We start from the raw sequence: 16,505 nt of genomic DNA, 5'->3' as shown, positions 1-16,505 counted from the left end.
GGTCCAACTATAGTTAAGTACTTAACCTATCTGAATACAGAACTAAGTCTCAACAACTGTAGGACTTATGATTACAGAGCAGAATGTGAATGTTGTAAACCTTGACAATGTACAAGTAATAGCATAATTAACAACTGGGAAGTAGAGAAGGTGAGAAAAAAGATAAGAACACTAGTTTCCTCATCTTTGACAGCAGAAAGACGATTAACCCTGGTTTCACCACTAATCACATGTGGAACCTATAGTAGGAATTACTTTCTCTGTGCCTCAGTTTCTTCATCTATAAAACGGGGATAATAAGAGTCACTATACCACAAGAAATTATTATGAGAACTAAATGAACCAATTCAATGTAGAGTGTTTATTACAGAAGTGTTTATATAGAAGAACATCTAGCATTTAGCAAATACTGAATAAATGTTACTAATGATTAGTAGATATTGAATAAAGATAAAAGATGTAATTAAAGAAATAACAACACTAATTTCCTTAATGTTTTTCAACAAACTTTCTTAATTTTGGAGCAACCTTATAGGAGCTTCTGGTGACCTGAATCTCTTTACTCCAGAAAAAAACATGTTCTTGAACTTAATCCATTCCGGTGGGTATGAACCCATTGTAAGTAGGACCTTTTGATGAAGTTACTTCAGTACAGGTGTGGCCCAGTGAATCAAGATGGGTCTTAATCCTATTACTGCATTCCTTTATAAGCACAATGAAATGCAGGCACAGAGAGAAAGAGAAAGCCACAAGAAGGAAGGAGCTGGAAGTCAACAGAACTCACAGAAGCCAGGAGAGCCCACCATGTGCACTGCCATGTGACAGAAAAGCCAAGGACAAAGGATCACCAGTAGCCAGCCCCAGAACACCACCGTCTTCTGGGCGAGAAAGCATCACTTTGATGACATCTTGATTTTGGACATCTCCTAGACTCAAAATTGTAAGCCAATAAATTCCTGTTATTTAAGCCAACCCAATGCATGGGTTATATAGTTTTTATGGTGAAGAAATATTTATTTTAAGTGAAAAATTACTCCAGTTTCACTTCAGTAAAATTAAATGTAGTATTCTTATTTTAAAAACAGCATTTTTATTTTAACAAAATTTTATTTTCCAAAAAATTGATACCTGTGTGCATTTGTCTACTGGTTCATATTCTATTTTTACATAGAGAAAGATCTGGAATAACATTTACCAGGAAGAACTGAAAGAAGGGACTTGAACAGAAATTTATACACCAATGTTCATTGCAGCATTATTCACAGTAGCCAAAAGGACGCAACCCAAGTGTCCGTTAACCGATGAATGGATAAACAAAATGTGGTATATACATACAATAGAAAATTATTCAGCCATAAAAAGGAACAAAGTTCTGATACATGCGACAACATGGATGAACCTTGAAAATATCATATTGAGAGAAATATGCCAGACACAAAGGACAAATATTGTATGATTTCACGTATTTGAAATAATTAAAATACGCAAGTTCATAGAGACAGAAAGTAGAGTCCAGGTTGCCAGGGACGGGGGGAGGAGGACTGGGGTTCCGTCTGGGGAGATGGGAAGGTTTTGGTAATGGGCGGTGGCGATGTAGCACAACACTGCACGTGTAATTAATGCCACTGAATTGCATGCTTGACAGTAGTTAAAACGAGAAATGTTATGTTGCATGTATGTTACCTACATAAAATATGTGAACAAAGAATTTAAAGCCCTAATGCCTAAAGAAGTCTTTCCAATCAGTAAGAGAGTCGATCACAGAAATCTTCTCTCCCTTCTTGTTCTCAGAGCCAAGGCTGAGGCAAGACCAACTCCTTTTTAGCCTTTAGTTCTAGAAAAGCTTCCCAACTGGTCTTTCTGCCTCCAGGCTTCCCTGTCGGAACCATCTTCACCCTGTCACGAGGGATCTTTCTAAAACACAGGAGTCTTCCTCAAGATGGTTTTGTGTTCAAATGAAACCCAGCTGATTATATAATTAGGTAGGAAAGAAATAGTTAATATGGTTACGTAATAGACACAGTACCACACATCGTAACCAAGTTACACTATGTATGCCTACACCACCGCTGTAACTTTTGGAATAATGATTATACTGTTTGCTTTACTGCTTTCTGATCTATGGGTATTTTACTGCAGAAGCTGGCTGGATGAAAGCCTGCTATGGATGCCTTTTTACTCTCATAGATTGGGATTACCTAAATTCTCTGTTGACAAACTCCAGCTAGAGCAGGTTTGCTGCTCTGTGCCTTTAGACTCTCAGTTTTCATTTCTTCCCCTCCTTTTAATTTTTTTTTAAGTAAGCCACACCTTTATGAATGGAACAGTGAACTGCCAGTGCATACAATGGCAAACTGATGGGAATCGCATATTTGCTGAGGGTGGGGATCAGCTATCAGTTTGCACAGCAAGTATTATCTCCTGATAAAATGCTGGCAAGAGCAGAGAAGAGGGACTCCAAGTCATCTCAGAATGAAGTCTCTTAGGGAAGGACATGGTGCCACTCTCTCTATTCCCTTAGATGCCCAGTGGTAATGTAAGCCTCTTTACTCAAGGGAAAACTTGGCATGAAGATTTAAGTGAACATGTCTTATAAAATGGAAAAGAGGAGCCTGATCAATCAGGGAATACAAGTACAGACTCAGTTTAACACGCACTCAGTTTTAATTCTTAGAGATTTTTTTTTAGCTTGAAGAGTTTAATATTCAGTGTGTGTGTGTGTGTATTTTTTTTTAATGGATCCATACTATTAACTGATTGAGACTCTACTGTGATTCACTCATTTACTTAATCAAAAACTTCTCAGGGATGTCTGTAAAATTTAGTGTTATGCATGATGAAAAGTAGTGTTGGTTGATTTAAGGAGGGACCAGAAATAATTTCTATTATTCTAAATACTGAAGGAAAAAAAACAATTGATTTATACTGCACTTAAAAAAAAGTATTGATAAGCCCCCAGGACATTTGACCTTTAAAAAATTTTTAATATATTCTTTCATTATTATAAGGGAACTACAAATGGCTGATAAATACTGAAAAGATTCAAAAGCAGTTTAATTTAAAAAGCACAAAGAGATTCTGGTTTGAGATGCCAAAATCTCAAACATTTTTGTAGTTGGTGAGTTAAATAATGTGATCCTTGAGTTTATAGATTTAAAAACCACTGAAAGGTTAAAATAGTCACTGTTTTTATGATTCAAATTTATGCTGCCTCAGAAATCCCTTGGTACTGAAATGGGAACCCGGAAGTAAAGAGGTCAGTCGGAAATATTACTGAGTCACAAAGATAAAAGGTTACTGAAACAAACACTCAACAGCACATTTAATTTCTAAAAAATAACCTCATATGGGTTACATTTTTAAGACTAGATTAACATCATTTTGACCCTTGGTCAAAATTTCATACCTTAGAGCCAGATTTGACATCATGTGGCTTTATCTTTACTACAGATATTCGAACTGTAACCAAATACATTGTCCTCTAAAAAGTAACTTTCTCTTCTTGATTGCAAAATACAGTTCTATAAACAAAATCCATATACATAAAAATGTTAATTTTATTACAGGAGTTTGGAGATTATAGCATTTAATTTAAAGTTTGAGTCTATATTGGTCAAATAAGCACTATGCTTTTCAAATGATTTGAAAGTCACTTTTGTCTCTTTATTTTGATGACGGTTTGAGGTTTTTTTGTTTTTTTGTTTTTTTTAAAGAAAATCACTGAACTTGTGCAATGGTAGCAAGGGGGAAAAAAAAGTCTTCCTTGAAACCTGGAACAGCTCCCTATCACTTAGACAAAGAAAAAGTAAAGCTGACAGCTTTACTTTCTTCTACCGTCTTCTCTCTTTGGCATGCCCCCTGCGAGCCCTGGGCACTAACATGGCTCCTTGATTATGCCAGGCCCTCTCAGCTCTCCCACTGCCCTGGCTGTCCCTTCTGCCGGGTGTCCTTCCTCTCCACCCCCAGGACCCGCCACCTCGCCTGCCCAGCTTCCAGTCCTTGGTTCTCTGCTCAAGGGCACTGGCCTGTCGAGGCAGCCAGCCTCTCCCCCTACTTGAGAGGGTCGACCCTCTCAAGCACTGTGTTCAGCATTATTAGCATCTGTCACATAATAATTTTTATGTATTTAAATTATAATTAGTTGTGTAGATGACTGTTCTCAGCCTCGACCCATCTCTTCTAGTAAAGGAGTATCTCCATTCAACTTTGTATTCCTAGAATAGCACAGACTAGGTACTTTTAAAAGTGCTATAAAAAGGACAGTATAATTAAATTGAAGGAATTACAGAGTTTATAGAGGAAAACTATGGAACTTTTTTTAAAGTTAGTTTAAAAATATTAAAAACTTTCAAGTACACAGGCAAAGTAATTGCAAACCTTTCTAAGCAGCAATTTACTAAAGTCTGTTGTAATGAATGAAGATTATTTGCAAACTAATATTATCCTTAAAAAGAGTTTGTTTTTCATTAGAGAAGAGTACTCATGCTTTCTAAAATTTGTTTTACAATATGATTTTATCTAGCAGAACTTACGCTCACAAGTTACAGGTATTATACACATTCTGAGTTAGTGAAGAACAAATTAAAGAAATTTTAGTGGCATTTCTATTACTGCTGGATATCATTTAGTGGAAACATGTTGAGTAAAATAATTAATTAATATTTCTTTCCAAAAATGGAGAAATTCATTAAAAACTATTGCTGCTTTACTCCACTGAGCTGTTCCTCTATTTCAGTACCTCACAGTCTTTAGCACTATTACTCTGAACATTTTTTGTTTAAATAATTCACAGAAAGAAATGTTCCAATTCTACTTACAGATGTCATCTAAACATGTGCAACCTGCTGACATATCTGTCTAGTACTGTGACAGGTACAAAAGAAAGTCACTGTTTCTGCTGCAAGACGGTAATAGTCCAGTTGTGGAAATAAGATGTAGACACATAAAAAAATCGGAAAACAACTCAAGGCCACATCCCCTCCTGCATGTCAGGAAGGCACCTGATGTGAGCTCAGAAACTTAGGGAGGATCGGGCTATTGGAAAGAAGTGGAGAGGCACACTGCCCGGTGAAGATCCTACCTGAGATTTTCTCCATCTCTTCTAACAGCTTTTCCAAGTCCTTATTCAGGTCTGACAGCATTTTCAACATGTTGTCATAGTTTCTTTCCCCCGGGTCAGAATCAGCCATCTAACAGTGCACAGAAAGAAACCAGTGTGAGCCAGACCCAGGGCTCAGTCCCGGCGCCTCTACCCACGGCTGTGAGTCCTCTGCCCATCTCTTCAATGTGGACGAGACGACTCACCCTGCAGGCCGTGAGGGTAAAATGAGATAATGTGTACCAAGAGCCCCCGCACTGTGTGGCACATATTGGTTGCCCCTCCCCTCTCCTCTCTCCTTGCCATAGAAAAGCTTCTTCAAACATAGCTTAGGGCTGGAACAACTAAAGTGGAAAACAGTTTCACTGGTCATAGAGGACAAAAGCTGCTTCTCTGAAGGTAGTGATACAAGGGTGGAGTTCACTTTGGCAAAAATTTATTGATTATCCACCAAATGCAAGCTACTGTGCTGACACTTATGAAAAGATAGAATCTCTGTACTGAAGGAATTTATAGTGTAATATGGGAGCAGGTTTTAAATCGTAAGACAGGACATAACCATAAGATAAATCAGAATGACAAATACCAATAAATACAGATACGAATGGGAGCCTGGAGGAAGGTAAGTTAAATTTTAATACATGAAATCATTCACAAATTTGCAGACTTTTTTCTTAGTGAGTCTATGCAGTGCCCTCCTTCCTCTCCCCATGGTTCCTGCTTTAATAAAGGTCCAGACCTTCACCCATCCACTCGATACAGGTTTACTGAGCGCCTGCTATATGTCAGACACCTGCTATGACCCTGTGGGTACTACAGCAGCTCAGACAGATGAAGTCCATGAGCTTCCACTCCAGTGGAGAAGAGACACATTAACAAGTAAACAAATACATAAAGACCTCCAGTTTGCTAGTGATCACTGCTTCAAGGAAAATAAAACAGGGTGGTGTAGTGAAGAGGGTCTTCCACAGGGAAGGGAACTTTAGATAGGAAAGCCAGGGAGGTCTGCTCTAAGGAAATGGCACTTACTGACACCTGAACAACAAGGAGGGGGTGGCCATGTGATGGTCTGGACAGAGGAGATGGCTCAAGCCAAGACCCCGGGTGGGGGTGCCTTGGCGCGCTGAGGAAGGGGTGCAGTGTGGGGCGAGGAGAAAAGTGGGCTGAGTGAGGTCAGCCAAGCCGGCAAGGACCTTGACTTTGAGGGTGAGGAGAAGGGACTGGGAGTGGAGGGCAGAGAAACTATAGTCTAATTTATGTTTAAAAAGTTGACTGACTGCTGTTTGGACAATGGACTGCTGCAGGAGGTTGGGTGGAGGCAAGAGAGGGAAGGCTGGCTGGTGAGGAGAGCGCCACAGCAGCCCAGTGCCGATGGCAGCTTGGATGAGGGTGGAAGTCAGATAAATGTGAGAAGTGGAGGAATCAGGATATTTGGAAGATGTGCCAACAGAACTTGGGACAGGATGTGATTTGTATGGGTCTGCAGGGGCAAGTGACTTAAAGGGAGAAACCAAAGATGACTCAATTTTTGGTGAGAACACCCTGATATTCTCAACTGAAATGCGGACGACTGGGGGAGGGGTAAGATTAGAAGGAAACCAGGAGCGCTATTTTTAACACGATAATATGAGATGCCTATTAGGCCTTCCAGTGAAGATTCGAGGCCGCAGCTGAATACATGGGCCTAGGTTTAAAGAGAGATGTTGGGGCCGACAGTATACAGTCCGGGATTAATGGCAGATTCTCTTCTTCATTTACCTGGATGGCTGCCACAGCCCCCTAACTGGTCATCCTGCTTATAGTTGCATCTCATCCAATCCATTTTCAGTCCACCCCAGAATGATCTTTCCTGACATGCAGATCTTACCACGTCACTCTGTTTAAAACCCTTCAATTGTTCCCTATTTCTTTCAGGATAAAATATGGTCTCATTACTACAGATGCAAGGCCCTTCATAATCTAGTTTCTGACTATCCCAAGTTTCATCCGTTTCTGAGTTGTGACCAAATAACTGAACAAAGTCTTGAGAGATCCAGAATTTAATTGATATTATTTAAAATTGCAAGAGTTGTACATTTCCAAAAGATGAAAAGAGAGCCATGAAAAGAACTGTAAAATTAAAAAAATCTTTACAACTTTCTTACACACGAGCCAAATAAATGCAAAGTTCAATCAAATTATTCTATCTTGGTAGTGATTACAAAATCTGAGTGAAGGCAGAAGAATTAGATAATGACACTTTAAATTTACACCATTGTGGCTACTTGCCTACTTCATTAAGTTAGAAAGTTCCAGTTATATTCTTTTATCCATTCATTCAACCAATACCTGTTGAGCTCTATTCTAGATTCTAGGGATACAGCAGTGAACAAAACAGATTAAAATCCTTGACCTCATATAGTTTATATTCTAGTGGGGGGAGCAAACAATAAGCAAGATAAGTAAGTAAAATAAATACAAGAATGTGACAAGCGCTAAGGACAAAAGTCAACCAGAGACGGGGTGGGAGTGCAAGGGGATGATGCAATTTCATTAGTGAGCAGGGAACGCCACACCGAAGTGCTCCTGACTGCAGACCCGGAGGAAGGGAGGGAGTCAGCCGTACTCGCACCTGGGCAGGTGCCTGTGCCTGAGCTGGAGGAGGAGCAGTGGCCTTTGTGCGGTTGGTGTAGGCGGAGTGAAGGGGAGAGGAGTAGGAGATAAGATGAAAGAATGGGGGTGAAATTATGGAGGGCCTCACAGGCCGCTGAAAAGACTGGCATTTTCTCTGAGTGAGATGGGTGCCTGGAGGGTGCTAATCTCATTTACGTTTTAATAAATCATTAGGTTGAGAATGGCTAGTATGGACAAGGGCAGAGGCGGGGGACTAGTTCGGAAGCCATTGGAAAAATGCAAGTGAGAAATAATATAGCTTGAACCAGCATAGGAGTAGCAGAAGTAGTAAGAAGTTGGCCGATTCAGGATATATTTTGAAGGCAGGGCCGACAAGATTTGCTGATGAGTCAGACATGAAGTATGCGAGAAAGAGAGGAGTCAGGGACAGCTCCAAGCTTTGGGCTGGGCAACTGAGAAAGAGAGATGCCATTTGCTGAGTTGAGGTAAGACTGGAAGAAGGTGGTTTGTTGGTGCAAATCAAGGGCTCAGTTTTGAACAGATTAAATTTAAGATGCCTATTAGACATCAAGTGGGGATTTGAGTAAGCAGCTGTATAAATGAATTCAGAGAGGCTGGGCTGCAGATAGAAATTGGGAATCATTAACATACAGTTAACATTTAAAGCCACATAATGGATAAAATCACCAAGAGATAGAGTGCAGATGGAGAAGAGGTCCAATATCTAGAGATGGGAGGAGAAACGAAGGAATCAGCCAGAGTCTGGGGAGGAGGAGCCACAGAGATGGAGGGAGAACAAGAGAATCGTGTTCTGAAGTTGAGCTGAGTGAGAGGTCAAAGACAAGGGCCTGGTGTGTCCCAGCCAATGTCCCCTGATCATTATGAAACCTCAGCAAGCTGAAAGGACTACTATAAACGCGCCAAAAGGGAGAAACTCCAAGAACTGTATGGTATAATACAAGTGCTTCCTTAATGGGTAAGCATTTTACAACTCTAGGAAGACAGAGGAAACTTTCAAGAGAATTAAAAACTAGAATAACTATGAATATTTGGTATTTTATACATTTGTATGTTTAAAAGAATCCGGCCTATTAGAGTGACAATACAGTTTTGTGATTCTAGCTTTAAAAGTGTAATTAAAGGTTGAAATTCTAAGCCAAAATCTTACTAGGTATATACAGTTTTAGAACATTTAAGAGAACTCAAAGTACATCATAAGTTTGATTTAGTATATTTACAAGAATTATTTAGGAGTGGAAAGCTTTTGTTATTAAGACAACCGAGATACTTAAAAATAAACTGAATACATTAAGTTTATAATTAAATTGAGCTTAACTAAGTTTATAAATGGGAGAAAAAATCAATTAAAACCTTCTTAAAAATTACTATTAAAATTTGTCAGTCTTGACGGCTTGACATGCTAAGCCCTCTGTCTTGGGGCTTGCTCTTATGAAGCTCACTACTGCAAAGGAGAGGCTAAACCTTCTTATAATCATGCCTAAGGGTCTCCCCAAGTGCCTCTTTGTTGCTCAGATGTGGTCCTCTCTCTCCAACCAAACCACCTTGGCAGGTGATCTCACTGCCCTCCCCCCTATGTGGGACTGACTCCCAGGGCTGTAAATCTCCCTGGCAACACAGGGTATGACTCCTGGGGATGAATCTGGACCTGGCATCTTGGGATTGGGAACATCTTCTTGACCAAAAGGGGGATGCGAAATGAAACAAAAGAAAGCTTCAGTGGCTGAGAGATTTCAAACGGAGTCGAGGGGTCACTCTGGTGGACATTCTTACACACTATATAGATAACATTTTTTAGGTTTTAATGTATTGGAATAGCTAGAAGTAAATACCTGAAACTACCAAACTCCAACCCAGTAGCCTTGACTCTTGAAGATGATTGTATAACAATGTTAGATTACAAGGGGTGACAGTGTGATTGTGAAAACCTTGTGGATCACACTCCCTTTATACAGTGTATGGATGAATGAGTAGAAAAATGGGGACAAAAACTCAATGAAAAATAGGGTGGAATGGGGGGAATGATTTAGGTGTTCTTTTTTTATTATTTTTTATTCTTATTCTGATTCTTTCTGGTATAAGGAAAATATTCAAAAATAGATTGGGGTGATGAATGCACAACTATATGATGGTACTGTGAACAGTTGACTGTACACCATGGATGATTGTATGGTATGTGAATATATCTCAATAAAACTGAATTAAAAAAAATTTTCAGTCAGAAATAGAGTAAGATTTATAAACTGAACTTAAATATCCAAAGAAGTCCTGGATTTTTAAATTAGAAACTTTAATAAAATGAATATTAATTTTTAAAACCAAAGTAAACATTTGAATAGTTTCTTCTCTGACTTAAAAATGCCTTCAAGGCAGCAAAGCTCGTATTTATCAATCTCTAGCCATATCAACATAGATACTCAGGGCGTCAGTCATGTCAACTGTGTAATTTGGTAAATCTGGGTGCGTACTATATGCAGTATTACAGAAACTGGGAATTGTAAAACAGGGGCCCCAGCCCTCCAGTCTGCACACACCAGCACCTGAACCCCCCATGCTGCCCCTCTCCAGCAGGCCCTTTGCGCCCTGGAGTCTGTGGCCCTGGCCTGGCTGGTCATGGAGAGACCCTGCAGCTAAGGTTCCTGAGCTGCAGTGTCAGGACTGGCTGCACAGATGACCTTTCTGTGCTGGATAAAAGGTCATCTGGAGGAACTTCACACAACATGGTGGAAAAGGAAGCTCTAGGGGATGGTCCCTTCACCAGAGCAACCACTGAGCTAGGAAGTGCACCTAGAATCAACTATTCTGCAACTCTGCAGCCTGATGGGATACTTACAGCAACCAGGGGAGTGCTTGAACTAGGGAAAAGCTGCTAACCTTTCATAAGTGAGCAGCATGCATGAACCCTAGACCACCCCCATCTTCATCCCTGCTGCAGCTGTGGGAACAGTGGCCCTTGTGCCAGGGTGGGTAGGAGAGCAAATTTTCTGTCCTCCTAATATCTGGGATTGTGCATTTTGGTGGGTCTCGCAGTACTCTGAGGACTGGCATAGACATTGCCTCGGTTTTGGCCCTCTGGGCTACAATGGCTCCCCCTCCGTCCTCACCCCGTGGCATCAACCGGAATATTTAAAGAGACAGAACCCCCTTTTTTTTTCCTTTTCTCTTTCTGGAGCCAGACATTTAAGGGAACCTTTGTCAGGTCACTGGCTGACTGCAGCAATAACGGAGCAGAAATCTCAGTGTCAACACACTATGAGGAATACAGTCTTTACAAAAACAGTTTGGAAAAGTCATAAATGGAAGGCTCCAGTCTTCAATAAGCAAAAATCAGCAATCCCTGAGAAGGCAGAAAATCTGATTTCAGAGTTAACACATTATAATACTCAGAATCTCCAGTTCTCAACCAAAAGTTACAAAACATGCAAAGAAACAGGAAAGTATGGTCCATTCATGGGAAAAAAAAGAATTTGGCAGAAACCATGCCGGAGGAAGCCTAGACATTGGAATTATTAGACAAGACTTTAAAACAACTGTTTTAAATAAGTTCGAAGACCTAAAGGAAAACCTGGAAAAAAGCTAAAGGAAATCAGGAAAATGTTGATGAACAAAATGAGAATATCAATAAAGACAAAGAAATTATAAAAAGGAACCAAACAAATTCTGGAGCAGAAAAGTACAACAGCTGAAATGAAAATTTCACTAAGGTGTTCAACAGATTTGAGCAGGCAGAAAAAGGATCAGCAAACTTGAAGATAAGACAATTGAAATTATTGAGGAGCAGAAAGAAAAAGTAATGAAGAAAAATGAACAGAGCCTGAGGTTCAGTGGGACATAATCAAGCATATAACATATACATGATAGGAGTTTACTAGAAGAAAGAGAAAGTGGCAGAAAAATATGTGAAGAAATTATAGCCCCAAAATTTCCAAATCTGATGAAGACGTGAATATACACATCCAAGAAGCTCATCAAACCCTTAACGAGATAAACTCAGAGGTCCATGACAAGACACACAAACTGTCAAAACCCAAAGACAAAGAGAATTTTGAAAGCAGCAAAAGAGAATCAACTCATCATGTACAAGATATCTTCAAAAATATTAATAGCTGAGTCCTCACTGGAAGCCTTGCAGGCCAGAAAGCAGTGGGAGGACATATTTAAAGTCCTGGAGAAAAAAAACTTGTGAGCCAATAATTCTATATCCAACAAACTATCTTTTGAGAATGAAGGAGAAACTAAACATAGGCAGGAGAATTCATTTCCTGTTCACTTGCCATACAAGAAAGGCTAATGAGAGTCTTTCTGACTAAAATGAAATGACCCTAGACAGTAACTCAAAAACCATAAGAAATAAAGAACACTGAAAAAGATGGCTACATAGGTAAATTAAAGCCAGTATTATTATAGTTTAGGTTTGTTAACTCCTCTTTTTTTCTACTTATTTAAAAGGCAAACACATAAAACAATAATTATAAATCTATGTTAATGGTCACACAGTATATAAAGATATAATCTGAGACTATAACAATATAAAGGGAGAGGGGTGGAGATGCATAGGAAGAATGTATATTATTAAAAGGACATTGTAGTTTTCAAACTAGGTTTGAAGTAAATCTTTCCTTATTAGTAATTACTTTAAATGTAAACGGATTAAATTGTCCCATTAAAAGGCAAAATATACAGATTGGATTAAAAAAAACATGATCCATCATATGCTGTCAACAATAGACTCACTTTAGATACAAAGACACAAAGACATTAAAAGTAGAAAGATGAAAAAGATATCCCATGAAAACAGTAACCAAAAAAGAGCCAGGTGGCTATGTTATTGTGCCGGCTTGGATGTATGGTGTCCCCCCATTGTTCTTTAATGCAATCTTGTGGGATGCAGATGTATTAGTGTTGATTAGGTTGGAATCTTTGGATTAAGTGTTTCCATGGAGACATGACTCAATCAACTGTGGGTGAAATGTTTGATCAAATTATTTCCATGGAGATACAGACCCTGCCCATTCAGGGTGGATCTTGATTTAATCACTGGAGTCCTATAAAAGAGCTCACAAAAAGAAGGACCTTAGAACAGCTGAGAGTGACATATTTGGAGAGCAGCTCAGAGAGACATTTTGGAGACAGCCACTGAAAGCAGACTTCTGCTGATACTTTGGGGATGCTAGCCCAGTGCTTGCTCTGGAGAAGCTAAGACAGGACAAAACATCCCAAGAGCAACATTTTGAAGAATACACAGGAGCTGACAGAGGAGCTGGAACACAAACCAGGATCAGCAGATGCCAGCCCTATGCATTCCCAGCTAACAGAGGTTTACTGGATGCCATCAGCCATCCTTCAGTGAAGGTACCTTATTGTTGATGCCTTACCTTGGACACTTTATGGCCTTCAGACTGTAATTTTGTAACCACATAAACCCCCTTTATAAAAGCCAATCCATTTCTGGTGTTTTGCAAAATGGCAGCATTAGCAAATCAGAACAGTTACTGCAAGACAAAATAGACTTTAAGTCAAAAAGGTTACAAGAGACAAAGAAGGACATTATATACTGATAAAAGTTTCAATTCAACAAGAAGGTATAACAATCATAAACATATATGTACCTAACAACAGAGTCTCAAAATGTATGAAGCAAAAATTGAAAGGAGAATTGAAAGAAAAAATAGAGTTCTACAATAATTATTGGAGACTTCAATACCCCACCATTTGATAATGGATAGAATAACTGAACAGAAAATTGACAAGAAAACAGAGATCTTAAACATCGCTGTAAACCAATCAGACCTAATAGACATATATAGAACACTCTGCCCAAAAAGAGCAGAATATACATTCTTCTCAAGTGTACATGGAACATTCTCCAGGATAAAACAAACACCTGCCACAGAACAAGTCATAGTAAATTTAAAAGACTGAAATCATAAAGTATCTTTTCTAATCACAACAGAATGAAACTAGAAATTGGTAACAAAAGGAAAACTGGAAAATTCAAAAATATGTGGAAATTGAACAACACTCTTAAGCAACAATGGGTCAAAGAAGAAATCACAAGGGAAATTAGAAAACACCTTGAAATGGGTAAAAATGAAAACATAACAAACTAAAACTTATTGAGTGCCACAAAAGCAGTTCTCAGAGGGAAATTTATAGCTATAAATGCCTGTATTTAAAAATAAGCTCTCATATCAGTAACTTAGCATGCATTAAGAAGCTAGAAAAAGAAAAGCAATATAAACCCAAAGATAGCAGAAATACAGAAATAAAGATTAAAGATTAGAGCAGAGATAAAAGGAACAGAGAATAGAAAAACAATAAAGAAAATCAATGGAACCAAAAGTTGTTTTTTTTGACAACAATCAACAAATTCACAAAACTTTAGCTACATTGACTAAGAAAAAGAGAGATATCTGAAATTACTAAAATCAGACATAAAAGTGAGGAGATCACTACTATCCTTATAGAACTAAAAAGGATTATAAGAGAATACAATGAACTGTATGCCAACAAATTGGAAAACCTAGATGAAACAGGCGAATTCGTAGAAACATGCAAACTACCAAAACTTCTTCAAGAATAGAAAATCTGAGTACACCTGTAACAAGTAAGGAGATTGAGTCAGTAATCAGAAACCTACCTACAATGAAAATCCCAGGACCAGATGGCTTCACTGATGAATTTTATCAAATATTTAAACAAAAATTAATATCAATCCTCCTTAAACTCTTCCAAAAAATTGAAGAGGTCAGACACTTCCTAATTCATTCTATGAGGCCAGCATTACTATGATACCAAGCGAAACAAAGACACTACAAGAAAAGAAAACTACAGGCCAATATTTCCTATGAACTTAGATGCCAAAATTCGCAACAAAATACTAGCAAACCAAATTCAGCAGCATATTAAAAGGACTATACACCATTATCAAGTGGGATTTATCCCAGAGTTTTAGTTTCCTAGGCCACTCAAAGCAAATACCATGAAATGGGTTGGGTTTAAACAATGGGAATTTATTTGCCCAAGGCTTTGAAGCTGGAAAAATGTCCAAATTAAGGCATCATCAAGGCGATGCTTTCTTCCCAAAGATCAGCTGCCAGTGATCCTTGGCTCCTCTGTCACATGGCAAGGCACATGGTGGCATCTGCTGGTCTCTCCCTTCGCTTCTGGGTTTCATTGATTTCAGCTTCTTTCTTCTATGTTTTCTCTCTGTCTGAATTTCATTCTCTTATAAAGGACTCCGGTAATAGGATTAAGATCCATCCTGGTTAAGGTGGGTCACATCCTAACTGAAGTAACCTCACCAAAGACCCTACTTACAACAGGTTTATGCCCACAGGAATGGATTAGATGTAAAAACATGTTTTTATGGGGTACATACAGTTTCTAACTACCACACTCAGGAATGTAAGGGTGGTTCAACATACGAAAATCAGTGTAATGCCCCTGTGATGGTTAAGTTCATGTGTCAACTTGGCTAGGTTATGGGGTCCAGTGGTTTGGTCAAGCAAGCACTGGCCTGATCCTTACTGGGAGTATACTTCACAGATTTAAATAATCAGTCAATTGATTGCATCCATGGCTGATTACACCTACAATCAACTAAGGAGACTGCCTTCAACAATTAGAGGAGTCTTATCCAATCAGTTGAAAGCCTTAAAAGAAAAAGTGATGATTTTAGCTGTCAGAAGGGAGAATTTCCATCTCTATTTTAGTCAGCCAGCTTCTCCTGAGGAAATCATCGAAAACCTTCATTGGAGTTCCCAACTTGTGGCCTGCCCTATGGAATTCAGACTTGTGCATCCCCACAGTCGTGGAAGCCAATTCTTATTAAAACAAACAAACAAACTCATAATATTTATAATATTTACATTATATACATATATATATATATGAAGCAGAACCCTAATAAAACACCACATTAATAAAACGAAGGAAAAAAACACCAGATCATCTCATTTGATGCAAAAAAAAAAAAAAAAAAAAAAAAGCATTTGACAATATCCAACACACATTTATGGTAAAAAAACAAACAAATCAAACAAACAACAACAACAATAACAAAACAGGAATAGAAGGGAATTTCCTCAAAATGATAAAGGCCATATAGGAAAATTCACAACTAGCATCAAAGTCAATTGTGTAAGACAGAAAGCTTTTCCCCTAATAGGAAAAAGACAAGGGTGCCCACTTTTACCACGTCTATTTATTATAGTACTGGAAATTCTAGCCAGAGCAATTAGGGAAGAAAAAGAAATAAAAGGCATCCAAATTGGAAAGGAAAAAGTAAAATGATCTCTGTTCACAGATGACATGATTTTATATGTAGAAAAAACTACAGAAGTCACAAATATGTTAAAGCTAATAAACGAATTCAGTAAAGTTGTAGGAAACAAAATCAACAAACAAAAATCAGTTGTATTTCTATATTTTTGGCATAGAACAATCCAAAAAGGAAATTAAAGATACTATTCCATTTCTAATAGCATCAAAAAGAATAAAATACTTAGGAAAACAGGCATACCTCAAAGATATTGTGGAGTCAGTTCCAGATCACCACAATAAAGCAAATATTGCAGTAAAGCTAGCCACATGAATTTTTTGGTTTCACAGTGCATATAAAATTAGTTTTGCACTATACTGTAGTCTATCAAGTGTGCAATAGCATTATGTCTAAAAAAAACAATGTAAATACCTTAATTAAAAATCTTTATTGCTAAAAAAATGCTAACAATAATTTGAGACTTCACAAGAAATAACCTTGTTGCTGGTGGAG

At 38.4% G+C, this 16,505-nt stretch overlaps 2 protein-coding genes across 3 annotated transcripts in view; both read right to left on the bottom strand.

Annotated features, from left to right (window-relative positions):
- ODF3B (outer dense fiber of sperm tails 3B) overlaps positions 1–5,194 on the bottom strand; it is a 46,105-nt gene extending 40,911 nt beyond the window's left edge. For both annotated transcript variants that reach the window (XM_037845470.1, XM_037845471.1), the window contains exon 1: positions 5,081–5,194. The gene's annotated coding sequence lies outside the window, so the exon portion shown is untranslated. The remainder of the gene's footprint in view (positions 1–5,080) is intronic.
- SYCE3 (synaptonemal complex central element protein 3) overlaps positions 1–16,505 on the bottom strand; it is a 50,482-nt gene that overhangs the window by 19,557 nt on the left and 14,420 nt on the right. The window contains exon 2 of the mRNA XM_037845473.1: positions 5,081–5,189. Coding sequence (XP_037701401.1) covers positions 5,081–5,189 — 109 coding nt within the window. The remainder of the gene's footprint in view (positions 1–5,080; positions 5,190–16,505) is intronic.

Source organism: Choloepus didactylus, chromosome 8, assembly GCF_015220235.1.
Source record: "Choloepus didactylus isolate mChoDid1 chromosome 8, mChoDid1.pri, whole genome shotgun sequence".
NCBI lineage: Eukaryota > Metazoa > Chordata > Mammalia > Pilosa > Megalonychidae > Choloepus > Choloepus didactylus.
This window is presented reverse-complemented; position numbering and strand designations above follow the sequence as displayed.